Raw genomic sequence first — 21,189 nt, 5'->3', positions numbered from 1 at the left:
AAAAACTACCAACTGAACGGATGCAAAAGTCAAGGGAAGCTATTCGCGTAATAGATGAAAGAAATACTTTTATTTAATGCGAACATTGCAAGACCTTGATAAACGGGATGGCGGACGTCCTAGTCGACGCTGTTCATCTGAGCAACACATTTGCCAATGAATTTAGAGGGCCCCTTTGCAGACGCGGTAACGTCGTAAACATGATTGCCGGCGTAAATATCATTGCCGTGAAGAAGACTGCTTTCATTTTAATGATGTTTCTACGTGTTCAGTACTGCGGAATCCACACAATGTGCACCGCTCGTTCCGCAATGTCATTGCAAAGGACGCCCGCAACATGTCGCGACGGGATAACGCGCGCGGCCGCTACTGGTGGCGCTGCGGATAAACGCAGCGCCACCATGCCAGCTGTCGAGGGCTGTATGTTACCTTTAAAGGTCTAACCCGAAGTGCTCGAATGATGTCTGCGCTGAGTCACACTTGCATTTCTTAGGTCCGTTGCGTGGTCGTTGCCATTGAACTTTGAATCAGTTTGCATGGAGCTTCACGTTCAACCATCTTTTTGGAAAGTGGAGGCTTCAAATGTATTGCGTTAGCTAGCGAACTGTCTGAAAGTGCGCGTTTCACGAAAAGCCAGCCGCGCTGTAGCCATGGCAACCAGCGAGGCCACAGCTGCTAAAACACGTGACATAACCTCGTGACGTCATGCCGCGCATGCGCAGTAGCGACAACCACGCAGCTGTTACCGTTAAGCCACGCCCAGCGACGGAGACAACTCGCGCAGAGTTCCGCCGCTTTATCAGATACAGCTAGCCATGGGACGCCAGGGACGTCCAAAGAAAGTACGTACTCCCGAAGAACGAGCAGCGCATCGTGAAGCGAGGCTTGTCGCTGTACGAGAACGGCAACGGCAGCGACGAGCAGATCCAGAATACGCGGCCAAGGAAAGGGAGAACAAGAGAAGACGGGAAGAAACTGCCGATCACCGTGAGTGGAATGCTGCGCGTATGCGAGCTCTACGTCAGGATCCAGCTTACCGGAACGCTGAATACGAGCGGCGCCGTGCTTCTACCGGCGGTGCCGACGCGCGATTCCAACGTGAGTTTCTCTCATTGGAATTTGGATGTTCATGCCAAGTGTGTGATCGGTTAATTGTGGTTCAACTCGAACTTGTCTACCCTCAGGTCGGTGCGATCCTCTGAGAAGCGCGGGCAAGACCTGTGCGTGCTGCGGGAACTCTTCCCTGATGCAACCGAATACGACGAGATGCGACTCTGCCAAACTTGCCGTGAGTCTGTCTTACGAGGATTCAAGTACCCGCCGAAACCGACGCATCTGCCTCGCCTGAACGAGGTTGAAGAACGGGTGATGTCTCCCCGGATACCACTCATCTGAACGCTATCAAATCGCCATCAAATCAGCCATCTTCGCTGTGTCTCAAGCCTTCGGTTGTGTGTCTCAAGCTCTCAAGCCGCGGTTGCCGCGGTCACCGCGGTCGTGTTAGCTTTCCCCCACTCCCCTTTCTTTTTCTACAGTTTCAGTTTCGTTTCCTGCGCAGCAGCTGGGGGAGCTATTCTTGCAGTAGCTGGTGGGGGCTGAGCAAACGAGGGGAAGAGCGGCGAGGATGAGAGAGGGAGAGCGCGTGCTTCAATTACCACAAGTTGATAAGTAAAAGCCAAGTTGAAGCAGGAGTTGCTCGCAGGATTTCATGAAGAACGGTCGCATCGTCCGCGACGCCCTGGATCTCTCCTCGTGCTTCTCGCTGATCGACACCCCGTGACGGCTGCCTCGATAATGATGATTATCATCATTGGTGCCTATATGCTTTCGTCTTCCAGGGTGCAAAGCAGGCGTGTAGTGTCAAGGTTGGGCGTGTACCTCGCCCGCACCAGTCGGGTTCGCAGCGTGCCGCATCTGCCTCGCACAGAAGAGACCGCTTCCCTTTGAGTTCTCATACATCGGCTCCTTCTCGATCGCTTGTTTTGCCTTACTGTAGAGACTCAAAGCGGGCTTCTCTGTTGCTGTCTTCCGCCAGTAGACACTTTCGGCCTCTTGGACAGCTTCCCGGACCTTCGCTCTCCTGTCCCGCTGAGGTTTCTCCGTGAGTCGGTGCGACCCCGTAGCGCTCGGCCAGGCGTTTTGTGCGTAGCACCCACCTGGTGTTATAATGCACTTTAGGTGGATGTACTTGTACACCTCACGTGCCCAACGCCCGTCTGGGAGTTGGCTCAGTCGTCGCTCGTAAGCGAGTTTCGCAACTGCCTCCCGTGCCTCAAAGGAGGACCAGCCCACCCCGCCCTGTACGCCCCTGTGGACCCCCAGTACCGCCCTACCTGCCTCCCTCTGACGTATTTCCAGGGACTGACGTGTCCCGGAGGACATGCAGAGCACACTGTTTGCAAAAGTAAGGGCCGGGACAGCTGCTGACTTCCACAGTTCTCTGGTGACCTCGAACTTGTTAAACGCCCAGAGTGCCCTGGTGTTTAGAAAGGCACGTTTCCTTATTGCCTTGGGCCTGAGTTCATTCTCACAGTGGAGTGCGTAATGTGGTGCAGCAGACAGTGTTACTCCCAAGTACCTGTAAATATTTGTCCACTCTACAGGGTTTCCCTGGAGTATGAGCCAGCTTGCAGTGCATTGCGTGCGGTCCTCTTGGCTCACCTCAACCATGCATGCTGACTTTGCGGGGTTGAAACCATAGGCGGAGAGTACGGGGGGGGGGCTGGGGGGCTTGCCCCCCCCCCCCCCGGACTGCCTCATGGGGGGGCTGAGCCCCCCCTGGCGCCGGCCCAGGGTATTTTTTAAGAGCTTGGCTTAGGTCCCCGGGTCGTCCTGTCTGGTAGCTATTTCACAGGAGGTCCTTTATGCCCACTTCTTTTTCATTTCAGCCATTTAAAGTTCGGCACATGGGCCAGTGACAAGTCAAACATTCAATGTAAAAAAATCACAGCATATCCACGTGGTGAATGATGATGACTGGGGCGAAGCGAACTCGCGCTGCAGCACGGCGATGGCATTGGCGCGAGCGTGGTCTTCTTGATGGAAGATATTGTGACTAGATTGTTTGAGAACCACAATCTGTTGCACACACCGCAACTATGGCCGAAACTGTTATCAAGGAAGTCCCGCTGGAAGCGCGCGTCGGCGCCTTCGGGCAGAGCCCGCCTGATGCGTTTTGCAGCCACTTGACGTGCTCACACAACCTCGGGCTCTGCCTGCCGGTACGCGCGCTTTCTCGCCGCTTCACGGTCCTTCACATTTTGAAGATCCGATTCGCGCCGCAGCAGTGCAGCTTCGGCCTCGCGGGCTCGAACGGCGGGGTCTTCGCGCCGCAGCCGTGCAGCTTGTCGAGCAGCTTCGGCCTCACGGGCTCGAACGGCGGGGTCTTCTCGCCGCAGCCGTGCAGCTTGTCGAGCAGCTTCGGCTTCGCGGGCTCGAACGGCGGAATCTGCTTCGAGGCGTCGACGTGCAGCTTCGGCCTCGCGGGCTCTCACCTCAGGATTCTGTCTGCGAGCGCGCGCTGCCGCCGCCTTCCGTGCCCTCCGTTCCGCAGCCTTGTCTTCCATCAGGCGACTCCGAGCTAAAGAGAAAGCGTGCCAAGAGGGAGCCTCATGGCGCGTTACTTCTGAAATGTTGTCTACGGGTGTCGTTGAAAACACGAGACGTAATAAAGAAGAAAGAACGCCACACAGGCGAACACGCACGAGAGTCTCACTCGTCAACGTCGTCTTCTTCTTCTACTACATACCAGAACGCGCGCTTCTCACGAGCTAGAGGTGGCTACTACAACGCTACAAACAAACGGAGGATGACCGGCCTAACGGCGCACATTTAACACAAATATACAAAACAAATATTATACCTTAAGGGCAAGTCTATGTCGCAAATAAAAAAAAAAGAAGAAAGACCCACGACATAAGGAGCTTCGCCCCTAAAATGCCCCTCAAACGGATTTTTACGTGCAGAATAGGTTCTGCTGATGAACAACTGAAGCGACGACTTAAGCTACTACAAATTAAAAAATTCACCGGCGATTACGATACTGCCTAATTCGCTGAGTGCAGCCTTGTGTTCGGGCAACGCCAGCTTTGTTTGAAGTTTTGACTATCCGCAGCAGGGTTGCCACTGACTTTCGAGTAAATGTCGCCAAACGACGAGCAGAAAGTCGCCAAAAGTCGCCATTTTTTAACGAATTTCGCCAAAAAAGTCGCCATTCTAGATATTTGCGGCATATCCTAGTAATAAGAATTTCCACTGATGAATAGCCCCGTAGAATACAGTGCCATTCAAAGCCCTTAAAGTATATTGACATTTCTCATTGCCAGGCGCATCGCCCCTTCACCATGGGAGTGCTTGGTGCACCTGGTTCTCCGACTAGCCGCAAGATGTGCGCGGAGGCGCAAGTATGAAAGGATAAAACGCTCATGATATCCTTCCATCTCTGTCCGCTCGTTTCAAAGGTAAAAGTGTGGTAGACCTTAGGCGAAAGCCGCGAAGGTGTTGTTTGTAGACAGCTTTACATCCCCTCATATGAAAAAAAGGATTAACAGGTTTATTGAAAGTAGTAAGACAGAATTCTTACAGGTGTCGTTCATTAGTGAGTCTTATGCCTTTCAGTGTGAACTAATATGATACCGGACGCCACTGTCCCTTTCATATATAATCACTTATATCTACCCGCGTCAATCCAGTGCGTTATAATTGAACAGGTAGACATTGTAAAATGTTATATAGCAATTGTTTTCATTTCACACGCTCACAGAGAGCAGTAGAAAATGCCGGAATAAATAATTTTTTATTGCACGAACACCCGCGTATCCGCTTATCTTCGCTATACGAGCTCGATTAGGGGATACTGCAGCGGTGAATAGGTCGCCAAGCTATTCAGAATAGTTGGAGCTTTGGCGGAATAAATGGCCGGAACACACGACCAACCGGTCATCTAGCCCCTTCAGAAGCGAAACTTTAGCGAAGCTCTGAAGCATCTAGATGAATCTAGATGAATTGAATTAGAAGCATCTAGATGAATTGAGGAGATACACACGAGTTACAGGACGGACATACAGAACGGCGCGCAATGTGCACCTCAAAACCCAGAAAAATACAGAGAATAGTGCCGCTCATTCGTTGGGAAGGCACTGAGCTTAGGATGCATAACTCAGTGGAGACCTAAGCTGAAAATCGCCAAAAATTCGCCATGTCGCCATTCATAATTTTAGGTCGCCACGGGCCTCTCAAATTCGCCAATTTGGCGAAAAGTAGCCACCATTGGCAACCCTGATCCGCAGTTGTAGCAATGTAACATTCGTTACATATTGCCACAGAAACTGCCAGCGCTCGAGTGCTACGCAGTGCATCGCAGCTGTCGCGAACCAACTGAAACGCCCACAGCCCCGTTACGACAAGCGAAGCCAGCCGCAATGCACGTGCCAGCCCTGCATGCGCACGAGCTCCGACGGAGGGGCCAGCGCGCGCGAAAGAGGTGGAAAGCGAGGTTAGAGGCCACTATCCCGTGATATCGACAAACTCCGCGTTCGCTCTCTTTCGTCGTCGTTCGCGCTATCGGTTACGCCGCCGGTAACGGCGATGCCGCTCAACGCAGGAACGGACGCCTAAGAGCTGCGCTCTAATTGTCTTGAAGCCCGTAGTGAATAGTTTTGAGAACACAAAAATGATACTGAGAATACAAAGCAATCCCGACACAGTCAGTCAGGGAACGCTTTCGCACAAGCTTACTCGCCAATAAAAAAAAAAACGGATAATATCTTGGTTGCCTACTTATTGGTACCCTTCGACATGCCTGCTTATAAAAGTGCCGAGAAAAGATTGTACGCAGTTTTGATTTATCAGTAAAGGGTTTTACTAAAAGTTCGGCCACCAATGAGCAACTCCAGATTCATAACCGCAGCTTCGCACAAGGTGTACTGGTAGCAAATGGTATTTGCTACCATCTCAGAATTACTTTCGGCCATCTTGAATTGAACTCACTGGTATATAATTAAAGCTTCCCGTGATAGCGTTAGCCTACTGTGTGGCGCATGTTTTAACAAAGTAAAGTTTAACCCCACGCATTGCGTGAATCGATTTTACGCGACGCAGTCAACGAAGGCGACCTTTTTCGCTTCGAGCCAAGAGTTACGAGGTGGATCGATGTCTTTGTGTAAACTGAAAAATAAATCTGGGGTCTTCCACTTACAGATCTTCATTATGGTATTGCGGGCACCTAAGAGACTAAAGTTACATTAAATTCTTTAATTTGGAAGTTGGACTCCTCTCTCTCTCTCTCTCTCTCTCTCTCTCTCTCTATATATATATATATATATATATATATATATATATATATATATATATATATATATATATATATATATATATATATAGGGAGAGTGAGAGAGAAATGAGAAATGTGGAAGAGCAGTCGGGCCCCCGCCCCCTCCGGTAAAATGAAAACTCTCCGCCTATGGTTGAAACGCAGACCGATGGCCCGTGCTTCCTCTGAACATATGTCCAGCAGTTGCTGTAAGTCCTTTGTGTTGTCAGCCAGCAGCACAATGTCGTCGGCGTAGAATAAGGCTGGCAGGCGGCGTGGGCAGATCACTCCCTGATCCCAGTAGGTGAGGTTGAAGTCTGTGCCACTTTCCGTGAGTTTCCTCTCCATGTCCACCACCAGTAGCATAAAGAGCAGTGGAGATAGGGGGCACCCCTATCGCAGCCCTTTAGATAATTTGATCGGTTATGTCACATTGCCCTCCAAATGGATCACAGCCTCATTGTCTGCGTACAATGCCTCTAGGATTTGTTGTAGGTTGGTGGGTAGGGCCTTGGCCTTGCTCCCTTAACACTTCCCACAGTAGTTAGTGCTCCACTGAGTCATAGGCACGAGATACATCGAGAAAAGCCATCATTAGGGTCCTTTCCTCTCTCTTTGCAATCTCAATAGCTTGCGTCACAACAAACAAGTTGCCCCCCAGGCATCATGTTGGCCTGAAGCCGTTTTGCAGTTCTCCGAGAACCTCCTCTGCCCAGGTCTCAATGCGTCGTCGCAGAATGCAGCAGAAGAGGCTGTACAGCACAGAAGTGACTGCAGTTGGTCGATAGCTGTCTAGGTGTCGTTTATCACTGCCTTTTTTCAGGATAAGCCGAATGCGTGAGCGATTCCAGCTTTTGGGGATTTCCCCACTCAGCAGTACCCGGTTAAGAACAGCAAGAAGCAGCTGGCGCACGGTTGTATCTTCTGTGGGCCCATTCTGTAGTGCATGACGGTGTGCACACGGCATGCTTGCTTACGCTTGAACAGGGCCTCCGAGGCCTCTTTGTCCCACCATGTTTTGCGGCGATGTTTCTTGTTTGTTTTTGTGGCAGGGTTTGATGTCTTTGTGGCAGAAGTAAGGTTGTACTCTCTAGTGTTTCAACCAGTTTGTCTATGGCCCACTTTGGTAGGGTGTGAGGCCTTACTTTTCCCTCTGTCCCTGGTGTTGGTCGACAGCTGTTACTTATTTCTAAGCATATACTATTGTGGTCACTGCCCACACTTTGGGCACCCGCGTCGTGTCAATGGTCATGCCCACTACACTGGGAAACAACGTCGGGGAAACTAGGCAATAGTCTATACACGTTTGCTTGTTCGAAACTGTCCACGTGGTTTTCCCATCACACTTATCGGTCGTGTTTAGAATCACTAGCCCCCATTTGTCAGCCCAGTTCAAGAGGTACTTTCCCATTCGATTCGTTTTCCTATCAAGGTCCTCGATGTGGGCATTGAAATCCCCTATGATGATGGTGGGTAGGTCAGTTGCTTGTAAATCCTTTTCCATGCATCCAAGAATCTCCTGTTTTTTTTGGTAGGAGTCTGCCCCTGTCCACAGGTAGACCAGACCAACTGCCAGTTTCAGGTTTCCCATTCTGCCTGTCATCCACATATGCTCTGTGCATTCCTGTTGGGTCCTCTCTCACTGTGTATCTGAACGATATATGACACCCATATGCCACCTCCTCGTCGTTCACTACCTTGGCGGTTTAAACCAGCCCATGCAAAGCCAGCATGTTTTGGGGGGTATTCATCATTCCGTAGGTGTGTTTCTGTCAGGCCAGCTATTTCAATGTGTCTTTCGTCAAAGATTTGACAAAGTTCCTGCCATTTCTGTTCTCGTCTGCCCCCCTGCATGTTCAGGTAATATAGTGTCATATCATGCCTTTTGTTCCTCCGTTGTCTCCTTTTCTTTTTCTTTTTCTGCGGAGCCACTTTTTCCCTCTCTGGAGGGAAAAAATTCTCTAGATTTCCCTAGATTTTCGTGGAGAGCGGTTTTTTGAAGACTAATTGTTAGGCTAGTGCGAATATTCGAGCACTTCGACTATTCGAACGAATATTACAGTATTCGAATTCGCTTCGAAACGCATTTGAATTCCAGGAAATTTCGAAGTATTCGAAATGAACGAGTAGACATATATAAACCGCATGTAACCCCCTGTAAAGGTGGTTTCGCTGCAGTGGAGGTTTGCTGTACAGTGAATACACCTTTTCAGAAAAAATTTGCACTGCCGCGAAGCCCCACTTCAAGGTTAAATGAACATACAGTAAAACCTCGTTAATTCAAAGTGACTGGGACTGTGAAAAACCTAATTAGGCGTGTTTTCGCATTAACCAAACATACAAAAAGCGGGATGCAAGGAACTTTGAATTACTGGAAGTAATCAGGGGTGGTCGTTTGCTGGGCCTGCTAGTTTGCAGCTACAAGGGTTATGTTTTCCAGCAATACCTGGTCCCAATTTTGCCGCTAAACCGCGGAAACGACAGGCTTCGCTGCTGCCAACGCAAAAAAGAAGAATAAGAGTAAAAAAACGGTCTCGTGGTCAACTGAAATGCGTGCCTGCGGAAAAGAAGACGTGCTTCGCTGCAGCACAGTGGTGACACGCGGGCAGCATGTCACTTGCTCCTCGCAGCGTCAGCGCGTCATGATACGACCATTCGCCCATTCTTTCTGGTAAAATAAAGAATTTAATAATGACCAGTGTGACGGAATTCGCGATGTGTTCTAGGTGGAAAAGATGATCATTGAAGTTTTCGAACTGAGTCTCGAAGTAGGCGTTGCAGGCAAGTACTCCGCCAGCAGTGCAAGTGCGCAGATTGCCGGAACAACCTCCACTCGGAGGTTCGCATACATCACGAATTCCGTCAGACCGCCCTTTATTAATTTCTCTATTTTCCCAGAAAGAATGGGTAAATCATGACGCACTGACGTTGAGAGAAGCATGCGTCATGCTGTCCACGTGTCACCGCTGTGTTGCAGTGAAGCACGTCTTCTTTTCGGCAGGCGCACATTTCAGCTGACCACGAGACCGCTTTTTGTTTTTTGGGGGGGCGAAGCTCCTTAAGCCGTGGGTCGTGCGTCCCCGATGTATGTAGTAGCCACCTCTCGTTTAGTCCGTGGTGTGTCCGCTAGATGGCGGTACTTGTATATGATGAAAACACGGCTCAAGGCCGGCTAGATAACTGAGAACGACTAAGTGGGAAGCTCGAGCAGCAACCACGATTTCTCTGAGGAAGACGACGCTCGGGTCTTCGGGTCTTCGGACGTGTTCAAGGCTGGCTAGATAACTGAGTACGACGAAGTGGGAAGCTCGAGCAGCAACCACGATTTCTATGAGAAATATGGTACCTGCCATTGGACGCCTGCGAGCATAAAAGGCACTCGCTCTTGGTGCGCACTCGGAGTCGTCGGATGGATAAGGCTGCTGCGGAGCGGCGAGCGCGCAAGGCGGCGGCTGCTCGGCGACGCCGCCAAGATCCTGCCGTTCGAGAACGAGAGGCCCAGGCAGCACGGCAGCGGCGCCAAGATCCTGCCGTACGTGAAAGAGAGGCCGAAGCGTGTCGTCTGGCTGCACGGCAGCGTCGCCAAGATCCTGCCGTACGTGAAAGAGAGGCCCAAGCGTCACGGCAACGGCGCGAGGACCCTGCCGTACGCGAAGCGGCACGGATGCGGCGCGAAGCGGATCTCCAAAACGTCCGACAACGGGAAGCGGCGAGAAAGCGCGCGTATCGACAGGCGAACAAAGAGGTGAGAGTTCGAGAGGCTTCTGCAAAACGTGCCAAGAAAGAACACGAAGGTGCCGACGCTTTAGTGGGGCGAATTACTCGTATTCACGGTTTACCGTTGATGCCCTCCGAAGCTTCGCCCTACTCATCATCATTCACCCCGTGGATATGCTGTAATTTTTTTCTTTCTACTTTTCTTTTTATCCCCCTACCCCTACAGGGCGAGCCGTGTCAGGTAGACAGAAATTAGCGCCCTTTTCCTTTTCCTCAAGAACCACTACAACAACTAGAGTGACCTAGAATAGGGGGAGTGTCCAAAGCGCTGGCTACCGCGTGGGCCTTTTGCCGTGAACTCCCGCGCCGCGCCGCTGCTGCGCCGGACCCGTGGGCTTTCCGCGCTCGGGAAGCGCGCGGAAAGCGAGGGGCGTCTGCTACGCGCTGTAGTTTTTTGCGCCGCGTTTCCACACAGGGCACTTGAAGTCTACTTAACTTTAGTAATGCGGTGCGGAATGAAGCTTATCCATCTTTAAGCGTTGTGTTAGTGCTGGGGCAACAACAGAATGCAAAAAATAATGTGTCAAGCGGCATCAGCGTGGCCTAGTTCCGGTCACAGAGAGCGAGAACGTTGGTGCGTGTGTAAAAACGCGCAAAATGGACACGCACAAGCAAAGAACGAAAAAAAAAATCCTATTCGCACGAGTAATCGGTCAATAGCATCACGCATGCACGAATTAAGAGTAATAAAAAAAGTAAATTGCACGCGCAGTCAGCTGAAGTACTTGCGCGCAGTGACTTCACGAGCTTTTTACTTATAGTCGCCACTGGTTTCTAGCCATATGCACACCGCTTTATTTGACAATTCATTAGCGTCCACAAGCTCTTTATTATGTACGGAGCACAACGGGAAGACGTAAGGGAAACAAAAAAAAAAGATAAAAAAGAGTAGAGACGGTCATACGACCGCAATGCTGTTGGCTTATTTTGTTTCTGAGGTAGCGTACAAGAAGGCTCACCGTGCGCAAACATTTGAAAGAAAAGCAATGCCAGGTAAACTATCCTTATTCCACACGTTTTTGCATAAAAGGCGTAATATAGGAAATGCTTTAAAAATATCCAGATAAACAAAGTTGCAAATGTCCCCATTCTTGCTGTACAAGCTGCCTGAATGAAATACGGTAAGAAATATATATATATATATATATATATATATATATATATATATATATATATATATATATATATATATATATATATATATATATATATATATATATATATATATATATATATATATATATATATTATCGCATGTTGCATTGGATCGCTGAACGTCAGTATGAAACGTTCGCGCGAGATGCGTGCATTGCTTAAGCCTGTTTTCACTTTTCTCAGAGGTTAACGTTCGCCCGGTTCCGAGACTTTACGAAAAGATGTGGACGAGTAGTTACATAAAATACAATTGTTTCTGCGGCAGTTGAGTGGGCGCCAACAGGGCACCCGACCGCAATTTACCACTTTTTCCTGATGACCTCAATATAGCGTCCACCACAATTTCGTGCTGAAGCTCCGGAGTACTTGAATAGCGAGTCTTTTCATCTCTAGAATAAATATAAAGAGATGACCAGACGGGTAAAGCAAGCCTCTTTTGTCCCGCAGACGCGTGCAATCAGCTGCTCTAAACTGAGAATCACCTTTGTTTTCGGGCGATCGCTCGTAACATGAAGCGAGGCATACACTATGTTGCACTGTTATCGTTTCATTTTCTTTGGTTTGCCTTTTTTTTAACGCTAAAGCCTTAGATGCCTCATCAAACACGAAAATTGACCGTCGGCGTCCCGCGTAGCCAACACGAGTGATGCACAAAATCATCACGCAATGACGTCGACAGAACTTGTGACGTCACTATGACGTCATTCAACGTGACGTCATATGATGACGCCGTCACATGACATGGTCGTTTTCCATTGCCTCCGTGATCGGCCCCCGATGTATAGGCAATGCAAAAGCAGGTGAGGTGCAGAAAGCTTGCAATGCCTTCGATCCTGTGGGCAGTCCGAAACCACGTTATGTGCGGAAAGCTTTCGGAGAGGGGCGAGGGAGGATCAATGCATCGACTGACGAAAAATATGGCTTTTGTTTTCGAGTCATCTCCGGCGAATGCATAAGGGACCATGCTTTTTTTTTTTCATGTAATTCTTTCGCATACATTTTACCTACGCGGTCAGTTCTTCAATATGTATCGGTAAGTCTCACATGTTGACATCGATATTGGTGACCACCACGTTTTTTATAACCTGACAAAAACAAATCGTCAGACCACACATCGTCAGAATTATTTCTGGCTGAAAGCGGGTTTGCACGCCATACACCATATTATTATTGTTAGTCGTTACGCAAATGGCAAGCATGTCAAGTTAGTGGTGCCATGACCTATCGGTCGTGTTAGGCATACATACATTCGTGCCCCTCCGTGCCAATTTTCGTGTATACCAAGTGAACGAGACGCGAGTTACGCGAGTAATTTTTTACTTTTGGTACCGCGGCCACGCCGACTGACACATTCGGCTTCGCATGAAATGGCTTGCAACAGCAGAGCGCCGGAGGCAGCCTTGTAAAACAAATCGAATGCACGAAATAAAAGATAGGATATGAAGGGTGGAAACGCGTTAGCATGCATGAGCTAGTTAATACGTGCATATGTGCTACGTTCTCCTGGTTATCTCCAGTTTATTCTCTCCTGCATCAAGTTTACGTTCGTCATTCCACACGAAAATAAGTTAAGCGCCTTTTCTCACGCTGAAGTGCGCGCAGGATGCGTTCCTCAAACAGCCGCGGAAGTGTGGACCAATGCGGTGACAAACCAGCTGCAAAGATGTATACAAAAACCCCGTTTCACAACACACAAATGCGTTCTCTGTGTGATGAGTCGCTGCAGTATTATGTTGCAGTGACGCAGTATTAAATGTTGCCCAAATTTCCACAATTTTAGCTAATAGCGGCCAAAATATCACGCGCGTAGCAGACGCTCGCCGCTTTGACGCGGCTTCCGCCGCGGAAAAAGCCCACGGGTCCGGCACGGCAGCGCCGCGGCGCGGAAGTTCACCGCAAAAGGCCCCCGCTCCTCCCATGTATTCGCGCGGCGCTTTGGACACTCCCCCTATTCTAGGTCACTCTACAACAACAAGCAGCTCCGCTAGAGTCTAGTACACTCTAGCTCCGCTCATTTTTTTCCCTGCCAAGGCCGGAACTAGTTAGTTGCCGTCTGGCCACCCTAGTCACGTGACCCTATTGATTTCCTGTGGAGCATGGAGGATGCTGTGGAGAAATTATGGTCCTGTCGAGTGCGCCGATGCGGAGCTAGTCAATTGGTGGGAACGGCATAAGATATATTTGGTTATAGCTTGGGTGTGTGGAGCGGAAATCAGCATTTCAGCACCAAAAGTAAGGGACGCTGAACACCCGAAAGTCGCTGTGGTGAAGGCCATGCAGCCAGCGGCGATGTCTCTATCTGTACCCGATGACCCCGTTCTGCGGGAAGAGTACAAAGTGGACGATCCGGGGCGCGTCGGCGTCGCTTCCAGGGAACTTGCGGCGGAGTCAGAACGCCCGAGCCTGGCGGCGTTGTTGGCCGCAGCTGAGAAGGCAGCCGAGGCACGCCGAGCGGCTACCAGGGAACGCCAGAGGGCGAGCCGCCGGCGACTGGCGGAGAAACAACTTGAGGCCATACGCGCTTACGATCGGGAACGCAAGAGAGCGCAAAGAGAAGCCCTAACGCCGGAACAACTGGATGCACAACGGACGCGCGAACGGGAGCGTCGGCAAGGCCTCACGGACGAAGAGTTTGAAGCCATCCGCGTCGCTCGCCGCGAGAGGGAACGACGCCGACTAGAGCGAGATAAAGCGAAGGTCCAAAAAACCGAAAACAGGTCGAAAGGGACAGAAAAACGATCCTCTCAAACCTCAAAGATCGATGAGATCGGTGATGACTGCGACGCGCGACGTCAGGTTAGGCGGAACGCCAGAAACGGGTCGAGAGAGACGGAAGAACGGCGACCCCCTCGCCGCAGTGGGGCTAGTAGCCCTACCCCTACGAACGATGAGATCGACGATGAATGGAACGCGAGCCGTCACATGAGGCGTACAGTTGCCTACGTGTGCGTGAACGATGTGAGGGAGTCGGAGGTATGTTCATCTTGGATAAAGCGTCGCACTATGTGTATATCTATATGTCCCTTTCAAGGAAAACCTATGAAGCGCTGTATGCAAATGCATCAAGTTTACACAATCACATTCCAGGGCACTCGATATTCAATCGCAACAAAAATAAGTGCTTGTCTCATCTATTCTTTCTGGTCCCTCCTGGTTTGCGCTGAAGTTTTCACCTTGCCACGGTGGCCACATTTTCGATGGAGGCGAAAATGCTATAAGCTCGTGTACTTAGATTTAGGTGCACGTTTAAGGACCCCAAGTGGTCAAAATTTCCGGAGCCCTCCACTACGGCGTCTCTCATAATGATATTGTCGTTTTGGGATGTTAAGCCCCAACAATTATTATTATATATACTGAAGTTTTCACCTTAAAAACAAATAATGTCATATTATTTTGATTTGTAATTTCTGATTAAATATCTATTTATCCGAAAGTTAATCATGTTCTGTTTTTGTATATTCACAATCAGATCTCGGGCTAGAAAGGCTGTGCAATTTTGTTTACATGTATATTAATTTTGAGCAAAGGTAATTTGTACTTTTCTTGTGGCTCACGGAGCATGGTATGTCGAGTGACTCGTTGAAAGTGGTAGTGTTTTTGGCAAAAGGATCATATGCAACAATACACTACAAAATTAAGTTAAACGGAGTCTCGCACACATTACGCAGGAGGTTCACTTCATCCAAACCTCAATGTATCTTGCACTTTCTTAGCGACTAGCTGACACAACTAGCACAAACATGTGTACAAAGCACCTCGAAGGGATATCTTAAATGGGGGTGAGGGGGGGGGGTAGCCCTGAACGTGTTCTATTTACGTCTCATGCCAAGTACAATATTCACTGCATAAGGCCTAAATGGTTTAGTTGATACCATCGTAAATGTGTGCTGCAAGTGTGAAAGCATTGGTGGGTACACCCTGTTATGCAGTGTTTGGAAGGCCTTTAAGTTTGTGGCTAGGCTTACTGCTAAATTTGACATTTTCAACTAGCAGCTTAAACCATGGAGGGGCGGGGGGTCTGGGGAGTCCTGATTTCCCTTATGTTCATTAGCTTTCGAGCATTCATATTTGAATTGCTTGAGAGTTAAATTTCCAGAATGCCAGAAACAGGTCGGGAGGAGCAAAACAAAAAAAAAGCACCCCTACGGACAACCAGATCGGTGATGACTACAACCAGGCCCGTAAACAGGGGGGGGGGGGATTTTGGTGAAGCATGTGTTTTTACCAAAAATTAATACAAATCGGTGTTTCTCTCAAAGTCCAAGTTTTCAGCAAGAGGGCCACACCCCAAAAAATATTCCTGGCTACGGGCCCGACTACAACGCACGTCGTTGGATTAGGCAGACAATTGCGTTCATGTACATGAACAGTGTGCGGGATTCGGAGGTATGTCCATTTTGGATGGTGTCGCACCGTGTATGTATGTATATCCATTACAGTGGCAGTGTGTACAATAGTACACATCAACCATGGAGGCGCGTCACTCACCATGTTGTTTCTTCGTATGGCTTCAAACGCATTATGCGCATTCGTGCAGTCTTCCTGAGTGGGCAAGTAACAGTCATTTAACTTCATTGTGCTGCAATGTATTGCTGCACGGATCACTTTGCTGGAGACCACCATGTTCGATGATCGTTCGACGTGCTGCGTTCCTGGACCAACGTCAAGAGTATTATTTTTCTTTGCTCGAAATGGATACAGCCAAAAGACAAACTGGTCATGCATTTTGGGGCTAATATTTGATTCTTTTTATGCAAGAAGTGAAGCTGACTGACTATAATAATTAGATAATTAATTACATGCTAATTAACATTAATTACTGAAACTCGCACAAAACAGCACATTCCTTCATTTCCTTTCTTGGAATGTAATATTGAGTGCCCTCGAATTATGCTCAGTGAATTTGACGCATTTGCATACAGTGCATCATAATTTGCACCTGAAGGGGATCTATCTAATGCGTGTGGGGTCGGGTGGGGGGTTCTAGCTCTAAACACATTCTATTCATGTCTCATTCTAAGTAGTTCAGTATTCAATGCATAAGGCCTATATGGTTTAGTTGAGACCATCATAAATGTGTCCTGCAAGTGTGAATGCATTGGTGACTGTGCCCCGTTATTCTGAGTGAGGAAGACCTTTAAAGGGACGCTAAAGAGAAAAACAATTTTTCCCATGCTGGTAAATTACTCTTTCACAATTCCACTGTGACCATGCTTGCCATGAGAAGACGCATAGTAAGCGAGAAAACGAGAAAATGTGCAAAAAGAAAATGTGGGTGGCTACACCATCTTGAAATTCCCGCACCAAACGTCGTGACATCATAGATTTCAACAGCATCTACTAGGTCCTACGTAGTTCCTAACCAGTAAATATGAAGTACATTGTCCTCTAAAAAGACCATAGATTTGACATACCATGTTTCAGGAAATTTCGTTAAGCCAATGGCGCCTAATACGAAAAATACGGTTTCAAATTTGTGAAAACCACATGAAGGCCACTGCCACAGAATGTGCAGCCGCTACCATTGATTTGAGTTCCACCACGTTGAGTTGCTGCGACTCCTTCACAGAAGAAAAGCAGCTTGCCCGCTTAGAGGCCAACGTGAGCAAAAGCGTTGGTGTGACCAGGGCCGGCAGATGAATACCACCTACGAAGATCGGGCCACTGAAGCGCAACACAAGTGAGGTGCACGCCATCATGACTGCACAAAATTGGAACGATTCCTCAGGGCGACGGCAAGGTTTCAATGAGAGTTCATCAGCAACCAGTTTGTCACCACGTGTGCTGTCCCTGACAGTCTTTGGTTCACCAGAGACTTGGCCTGATTGGCGGCGTGCAGGACGCCCAACAGTGTGAAATAGACGCAGGTGTTTTGTGGCGGTGCGTCTCTTCCGAAGCTGTGGAGGAAGAGCTGGTATGCAGGGCATACCATGAGGCATTGGTGAAAGGTGTGGCACCTTGATTTGCCACTGTCAGTCGTTAATTATACCTGCCCATACAGGAAAACTTACTGAAGCTGAACATGGCGGAGGAGTGACTAGTGGCGCCACGCCTTCCATTTATGGCCAATAGTCGCTTGACGTACGTCAACATACTATACCAATATTCACTATAGCAGACCCTTCATAGTCACAGCTTCGCTGGCTTCCATCTTCACTGTAGTGGAAAGGTTCTGCTTTTTTTGCGACTTTGATACACGATGTCAAGATACAAGTCCCATTCATATCACCAAAAGAATGCTAGATTCGGTCACTATAATTCATGGTCATGCTATTTTCACTCTGTGTCACGTTCATGTCGCCGTATCAGTGACAAATCACCAACCTCCTTAGAGCTCCCAACAACCTCAAGGAAGAATACAGTAGAACACTTGCCTCAGGTCACATTGTTGATTAGTAGCATGCACTGAATATTCAAAGCCATAAAATGTGTATCTTCAAAGTGGAAAAACAGACAAATATGAAAGACCAAATACAGGCACCTACTCCCAACTGAACTTTTATTTCTGGTGCATTAAATTTTATGGATAAACAGCCCTGTGCTACGTCGATGCATCATTGTTTTCATGATATGAGGATACATTGAGGAAAGCCAGCTAGCCCCATCTTGCAAAGCAGTACTGACAAAATTTTCAGTGAGATAAACTTGTGTGGACACAAAATTATCCACAACATACTAACGGATAATGTAGCCGCAAATATATTTCAAATCGGTTCTAAACTGTATGCGCTGAAACTACTTATTACTTTAGAGAACACAACATGCAAAGCTTTTGTGTTGGTATTCCTGTGACATTGTGAAGCTCTAAAATTTGCTAGCTTTTGCATCTCTCTTTTTAATACTTGTAGCTCGTGTTTCACTGTTGCTGATTGCTTTGCAGGATATAGGTGCCGCACCTAACGCACAGCCCACCTGCATCAATTGTATGCTGAGGGATGGTACATTAAGGAAGAGGTCACGGCGATGTTACAGTAAATGCATTGGAAAGGTGAGGCTTGCAGATATGTGATGAGGTTTCATGCTCTAAGCAGTCGTAGTCATGGCCGCATCTTTTCATGAAAAGCGGCAAGTGACCTCGCTTGGGCCAGGAAAGTGCCTTACGTTTGCGTGTGATGTTTGGTGTATATCTGTTTCTTTCAAGCTGTGCTCAAGAAAACTTCAATATCACCCTTTTGTTTCTCTATGAAGCATAAACCTCGGGAGCAGCCACTGCAGTGCTTCTTCCTGCAGACAGTTTATAATTTAAAGAAAGAAACAGGTAAGCACAAAACGTCGCGCCCATAGGATAAGCTGTCCACTTTTTAAGGAAAAGCTGTAATGGCGCAAAGAAGACTGGGACAACGCAAAGACACGAACAGACAGACGTGGGCGCCCGCATCTGTCTGTTCGTCTTTGCGTAATTACAGCTTTTCCTCAAGCAATGAACCAACTAGCTCAGCAACAAGCCCTGTTGTCCACTTTTGTATTTCAGAATGCTTGTTGATTTTCCTGACCCGTTTCTCTGCTTGGGCGCCATGATTCAAGTTTCGTCACTTTTTTGTCAAATGTAGTTCAGGTATGGCGTAATAGAGCAGTTGCGTTTCATGCACGCCGGGTGCGGTCAGTTTCGATATTGCCCCCAAAATTCGGTGATGAATATATAGAGCTCAGTGCAACTTTTGTAATTCATAAAAAATGGATACACCATAAATTCTCGTGCACCACAACTTTCTAAAATGAACAGCACCTGCCTTCAAGTCAGTAATTAAACAGTTAACAAGTTTTTGTCAATGAGTCGTAACAGTTTTATTTAACCTCTGGCAAAGTATTTCCGCCTCGACGTAGAGTTTTTGTGCGAAACAGTAGGAGCCTTACTGACAGGATTTTCATAAAAAATCTGTATTGTCTCACAAAGGACACATCATATTGCAACCATGGTTTGAGAGGTAGAGATAAGTTTCTTGTCTCCCAGAAATTAATGACAGTAATTTGTAAAACAAATGTAACAGAACAGCCCGTGCTCTGCTAATTACAGAATTGCACTCTTCTAGGATGACATCCTGCCTGAGCATGCACATCAGTCATCGCAGACTGAACACCACATCACTCTAGTCTGGTGCCCCAGGCCAAATATTTCAACATGCAGTGCTGAAGTACAGGTGGATCTGTTGTGACAGCTGTGTTGATGCGAGTGCTTGAGAGGCTTTCTTTGGTGGCAGTGGTACCAGGCTCAACCAGAACCAAAGAAAGAATGACTTCACCATTGAGCAAGGCCACTACGTACAGTCACCTTGGTTCTTTGTGCACCAGTGCAAGTGAGAACACTCCGTCATAAGCATCGGTACCTCAAGTCAGTTGTGCTCAGCACCCAAGTTCTTTGACGGCGTGACTCAACTTCGTGGTCCAGCAGGGACACTTCCTGCTGACTCACTGGCAAGACCTCCACCGCCAAACAAGTAAAGTTCTGTGACTTCAGCCTCAGCAGACACAAAATGTCGCACTCTTTTTTTTTTTTTTTGGCAGTGTCATCTGCCACAGACCAGCGCATCAATTGCCTAGTGAATGCCTTCATGTCTCCTACATCAAGAGCGAAAATGAGTGCACATATGACTTATTTGTGACCAATACGTCCAAGATGAAAGGGAACCGTTTCTAGTGGCTTCTTGAGTCTCTCACATGCATTGGCTCTGGCCCTGCCTAGTGGGATTCCAGTGGCAACCGCAACCCCAGTCTCTATGGCATGCTTGCAGCATTTAGAGATGTTATACTGAACTCTGAAAGTGACGATATATCCTGATAACCTGAGAAAGGCAGAAGAAAGTGAATGACTTGAGCAATGGTCACTTGTGCTACATCGTTTAGGAAGAGCACTTTTGCAGATGCACTTAGCGCGAAGGACCTGGCATGCATGATTAGGGAGGACATAAACACTGCCGCAGACAAGGCAGCGTTATTTGTGGGTTATGTCTCTCAGTCCAAGCAGTCATATCCCCTTCAGTGGTGGTGGCTACGTTTGTGTACGCCACCTGTTTATGCTAGTTGATTTCAACTTTTGGCCAAAAGAGAGCAAGTCATATTGCTCATAAGCGAACCTTCTCCATAGTCAGTATGTTTCGACTTAACCTCAGTGTGCTGTGTATGACTGTAACTTATCACTTTAGTGAAAGCAGTACAATGTTCGACGGGTCATTATTGTCAGTAACGTCAAGATTGTTACTTTTCTTCTGTTGAAATGAATACAACTAAAAACTGATTGTGCACACATTGGAGCCTATTATTTCATTCTTTTGATGTCAAAATGGAACGTGGCTGACTGCAAAATAATTAAATATTTAATTACATGCTAACTAGAATTAATTACCAATACTCACACAAAACAACACATTGCTTCATTTTCTTTCGTGGAATCCCACGAAACACAAAACCTCTAAAAAACTTCTTGAAACGACTAAAAAGGTATGCAGACATCTAGGTATATTATGCAACGTTGAATAAACGTTTTTCACAAGAAGTTTTTTAGAAGACGTTGAAAAAACGTTTTTTACAAGAAGTCTTTTTAAAACGTTTAGTGAACATTTTTTTCTAGAGCTTTTGCCATTAAAATGCGCACATATGAACTTCGGTCGCTCGTATACGTTCGTAATCGCAAATATTGGTCGCCTAAACCGCATGCGCAATAAAAAGAAAGGGTAGCGGGTTTATATTTCTCCCCATTTTAACATGTGAAGATCGGTAAACCAAATTTTCCCATCTTTTAGCCCACCATGCACGTGAAGGATACAAAATCATTCGCCGAACATCGATCACCATCGCTTAATTGATGAAATAAAATGTGATACAATGTATGGGCAGTATGGGGACCGAGAGTGCCCCCGGACCCTTCGAGCGTCATCTCCAGTTAGTTCGTTCGCGCGCAGACCATGCTTGCTGAGGCGCGCTCCTAGCGAGGGCGGAAGAAAAGCGTCTTT

The 21,189-nt window shown here is 47.8% G+C and overlaps 1 protein-coding gene across 2 annotated transcripts; it reads left to right on the top strand.

Moving 5' to 3' along the window:
• The first annotated feature begins 789 nt into the window (after positions 1-789).
• On the top strand, positions 790-20,623 carry LOC119400152 (zinc finger CCCH domain-containing protein 13). 2 transcript variants are annotated; one of them, XM_037667136.2, is made up of 4 exons: positions 790-1,098; positions 1,185-1,288; positions 18,123-18,230; positions 19,273-20,623. In XM_037667136.2, the coding sequence occupies exons 1-4, from the start codon at positions 816-818 to the stop codon at positions 19,393-19,395; spliced, it is 618 nt and encodes a 205-aa protein (XP_037523064.1). In that variant the 5' UTR covers positions 790-815; the 3' UTR covers positions 19,396-20,623. The 2 variants fall into 2 exon arrangements, with proteins under 2 accessions (XP_037523064.1, XP_037523062.1); XM_037667134.2 differs by lacking the exons at positions 790-1,098; positions 1,185-1,288 and adding an exon at positions 13,257-14,215.
• Positions 20,624-21,189: the final 566 nt, after the last annotated feature.

The sequence above is a fragment of the Rhipicephalus sanguineus genome, chromosome 7 (genome assembly GCF_013339695.2).
Source record: "Rhipicephalus sanguineus isolate Rsan-2018 chromosome 7, BIME_Rsan_1.4, whole genome shotgun sequence".
NCBI lineage: Eukaryota > Metazoa > Arthropoda > Arachnida > Ixodida > Ixodidae > Rhipicephalus > Rhipicephalus sanguineus.
This window is presented reverse-complemented; position numbering and strand designations above follow the sequence as displayed.

Bases quoted from the DNA above. Each gene is read 5' to 3' on its own strand.
- LOC119400152 (XM_037667134.2), top strand. From the start codon at position 13,346: ATGCTGTGGAGAAATTATGGTCCTGTCGAGTGCGCCGATGCGGAGCTA. The intron at 14,216-18,122 runs GTATGTTCATCT...ATTGCTTTGCAG, and splicing joins ACGATGTGAGGGAGTCGGAG to GATATAGGTGCCGCACCTAA. The intron at 18,231-19,272 runs GTGAGGCTTGCA...GCACTCTTCTAG, and splicing joins ACAGTAAATGCATTGGAAAG to GATGACATCCTGCCTGAGCA.